The sequence below is a fragment of the Limulus polyphemus genome, unplaced genomic scaffold, assembly GCF_000517525.1.
Source record: "Limulus polyphemus unplaced genomic scaffold, Limulus_polyphemus-2.1.2 Scaffold657, whole genome shotgun sequence".
NCBI lineage: Eukaryota > Metazoa > Arthropoda > Merostomata > Xiphosura > Limulidae > Limulus > Limulus polyphemus.
Window position 1 is genome coordinate 268999 of NW_013666267.1, and position 3437 is coordinate 272435.

Consider the following 3437-nt stretch of genomic DNA (forward strand, 5'->3'; position numbering starts at 1 on the left):
ACATTACATAGGCTACACTAACATGACATTTAGGCGGTTCGTTTAATTATTATACATAATGTCCATTTTTTAAGGAGTGGTTAATGAAAGTGTTCCAAAATGCAAGATTAATTTCCATGATGACCTAATAACTTCAAATCCTTCTTTAATTGAAATATTTGATGAGCAGACTTTTCATTCTGTAAGTTGGAGTGATAAAGCGGTTTTTCTATGTTTTCCACCGAGGTTATCCAAGAGAGAAATAAACACCCTTCTAGTTTTCACCAGTGTCATATTTGTAGATACACACACATCCTATTACACCTATTTTTAACCCTAAAACAAATTAAATACTCTGTACTCATCAAGGTTTAAATTGACTTTTAATACTTTTCCATATTTGGCACATTTTCTACATACATGAAACATGTTTTGCCTAGAAATTAGCTTGCTCTGGAAATTTGAGCAAAGCTACAAAGTGTCATGTGCTAGCTATTCCTAATTTTGAACTGGTTGACTAGCTAGTAGCTAGTCAACAACACCCACTACCAATTCTTGAGCTACTTTAATCAAATATTGAGATTTGACAGTCATTCTTATAACACATACAGTCCTAATGTATGAAACTCATTTTTGTGTACTATGGAACATTTAGCTTACTTTAAAATCAAATTGACAAACCTGTCAGTATGCATTTTAAATGTTGTGGGAAACAATGTTTGAAATATTTTTCTGTGGTTTCCTTGCAATCTGGCTGTAATAAACTGTTGCACAGAAGATCACCAAAAATAGGTTTTTATTGTCTTTTACCAGCAAGTAGACTTAAACATCCAAGGCTAATTTGTTTGTCAGCTTTTATATGTCTGGACTCCCAGCAACTAATGTCTGCATGGTGAGTTTACATTCACATAGTGAACACTCTGCTTTAATTGATATCTAAATAGAACACATTTTGTTTTATCTTCTTTCCTTTCAGAAAGGTCCCTGCACTTTTTTTTACTTCTTTTTTTCCATTTGTTTTGATTAGTTTAATGCATGTTTATTTCTTATTATTATTTTCAAGTGATATTATCCTTTTCTAATTTTCTACATATTTTCTATTTTTTTCATATTTCTATACACTTTTGTTACAAGTCATAACTGATGACACAGTTTTGAGGTTTCAAATTGCACTTTTTTACTAAGTAGTGTAGTTTCTCTTCTTCTAAGCCTGTGTAATGAGATTCTTTTTAATTTATAAAACTAAAGTTATTAAAACAGCAACCTTAACCAATATTTTTAAAACAACCTCTGAATAGAATATATGCTAAACAAAAAATCTTGTAAATGAATAACTAATTTTCATAATAAATTCTTAAAATCTGTTCAATTGCTAAAACAATCTTACTATTTACAAGACCAATCTGATAGTAGATATACATACATACATCTTTACGCTAATATTAAAAATATATTAATCCAACTAGATTTTAACTTTATTGTAATATGAGAACTATCAAAAATGCTATGCTTCTCCTCTGTTCCGTTTAGTGATGGTACAAGTTTTACATCAGATGATAAAATAAAACAGAATACATGTCTGAATCAATTTTGAAATTCAAAAACAAAAACTGAATTTTCAACTAAACATTTCTATAACTGTGTTTAGATTGCTAATTACTTTCTTGTGATAAGTACCATACTTCTTATATGTATTTTTATTCTTTGTTTAATACTAGTAAACGATTTTAATTTGCAACATTACATTTTGTATAAATATACAATAAAAAGATCACAACACAAACCTTGGTGGAAAATTAATATCAAACTCAAACAGTCTATCTTGAAATGCTTCCATCTCTTTGTCAAATTCTCTCAGCTAGACAAAAAAGAAAAACTTCTGAAGTAACAAACCAATACAGATGCTATACACAATATTACAGTTATCTTACTGTAATGTTACAGGGATATTACACCTTACACAAATTACTTACATGAATTTCTCATATTTTTTAAGTGACCATAAATAAGAAAAATATACATTATTTAAACAAGTACAGACATATATATATAATCATCACCCATTTTCAACCCTTCAGTATCAAATGTAAAAGAATAAAAGACAAACTACTTTCAATGGTTTATTTGCACCATTAAGATGCCATTTATGATAAACATGACTCCACACTGAAATCCCTGTCCTTTTCCTGACCAGAATATTCTATTCCCTGACCATCTGATCCATGCTTGTGATATATTAAAATATTTCCTTCAATAACATGTGAAATTGCAAAACATTATTCACGTATTGTTTAATAAAGGCAAAACAGAGTTAGTTTGTTTAATTTCAATAGGATAAGTCACACCATTCTCAAATTATTCAAATTATATTAGAACATTCACAATAAGGCAGTTTATCCATTTGTTTATAACTGTGCATACTGATCATGCTTCTCAATTTTAAGTCATAAAAACATTATTATAACATAAAAACACTAAAGATTTTAACATTTATGGTTATTTCACTTTGATTTGTAATGCACAGAAGGAACATTTTTACTGTTAAAAAATAAAATATTCTTTAACAAATATATTTTTATCTGTTAAATATTTATCAAAGCAATATTTTTTGATGTGTGTACATGCATAAAAATGTAGAAAACTTTCAGTTGGTAACTAAACACTGCAATAAACTCAACATCCAACATGCCTATCCAACATGCAAAATTTCAAATTTCACATGCAAAATCTTTATAACATACAAACAGTTATCAAACATTTCTTAAGAAAAAACTATATATTTTATCTTCACTGACAAATCTCTGTATGGGTTCAGTCAATTTGACCAGTTTCGTACCCACCACAAAAAATTAGGAAATAAATATAAATTATGCCTTTTTCGTTCTAGAATTAACACAAATTATAACACAAAAACATAAATGTTCAGACTAAATAGCTTAAATCTCATAACATTATATATTCATATATATTTCATTATATTGACCTTTCAGCCATACCTGGCTAACAATACAGAAGTTACAGTGAAGTGGCACACATGTTACCATATCCAATAATATAAACTGACCTTTGGTCTTTATAAAGTGACCTGTCTTGGCTGTGTTTTAGTGAACTAGTATTTTGTAAAATATAGTCACATTTCAATTATTACACATAATACACAGCATGGGCACAAGTAAATAGACACCACCTTTTCAGAAAAAATGAAAATTTATAATTTATAATTTATAATTTAATTAATATCTAGTAGATCTTCCTTTCGCTTCGTGGAGTTCATTGATCCTTTGGGGCATCGTGAGAATCATCTCGTCAATTTTAGATTGTGGGATTTTCGCCCACTCTTGCTTCAAAACTTGGAGTAGGTCGCTCTTCGAAGTTGGTTTTTTGGTTGTTTCTTGACTTGCTGGTCGAGTATGGCCCAGAGGTTTCGATGGGGTTCACGTCAGGAGATTGGCTCGGCC

General features: G+C 29.4%; 1 protein-coding gene across 1 annotated transcript in view; it reads right to left on the bottom strand.

The window, feature by feature from the left end:
* The window catches only part of LOC106459760 (type I inositol 1,4,5-trisphosphate 5-phosphatase-like), a 104881-nt gene that overhangs the window by 41131 nt on the left and 60313 nt on the right, over nt 1-3437 (bottom strand). Inside the window, exon 12 of the mRNA XM_013919414.2 lies at nt 1764-1837. Coding sequence (XP_013774868.2) covers nt 1764-1837 — 74 coding nt within the window. The remainder of the gene's footprint in view (nt 1-1763; nt 1838-3437) is intronic.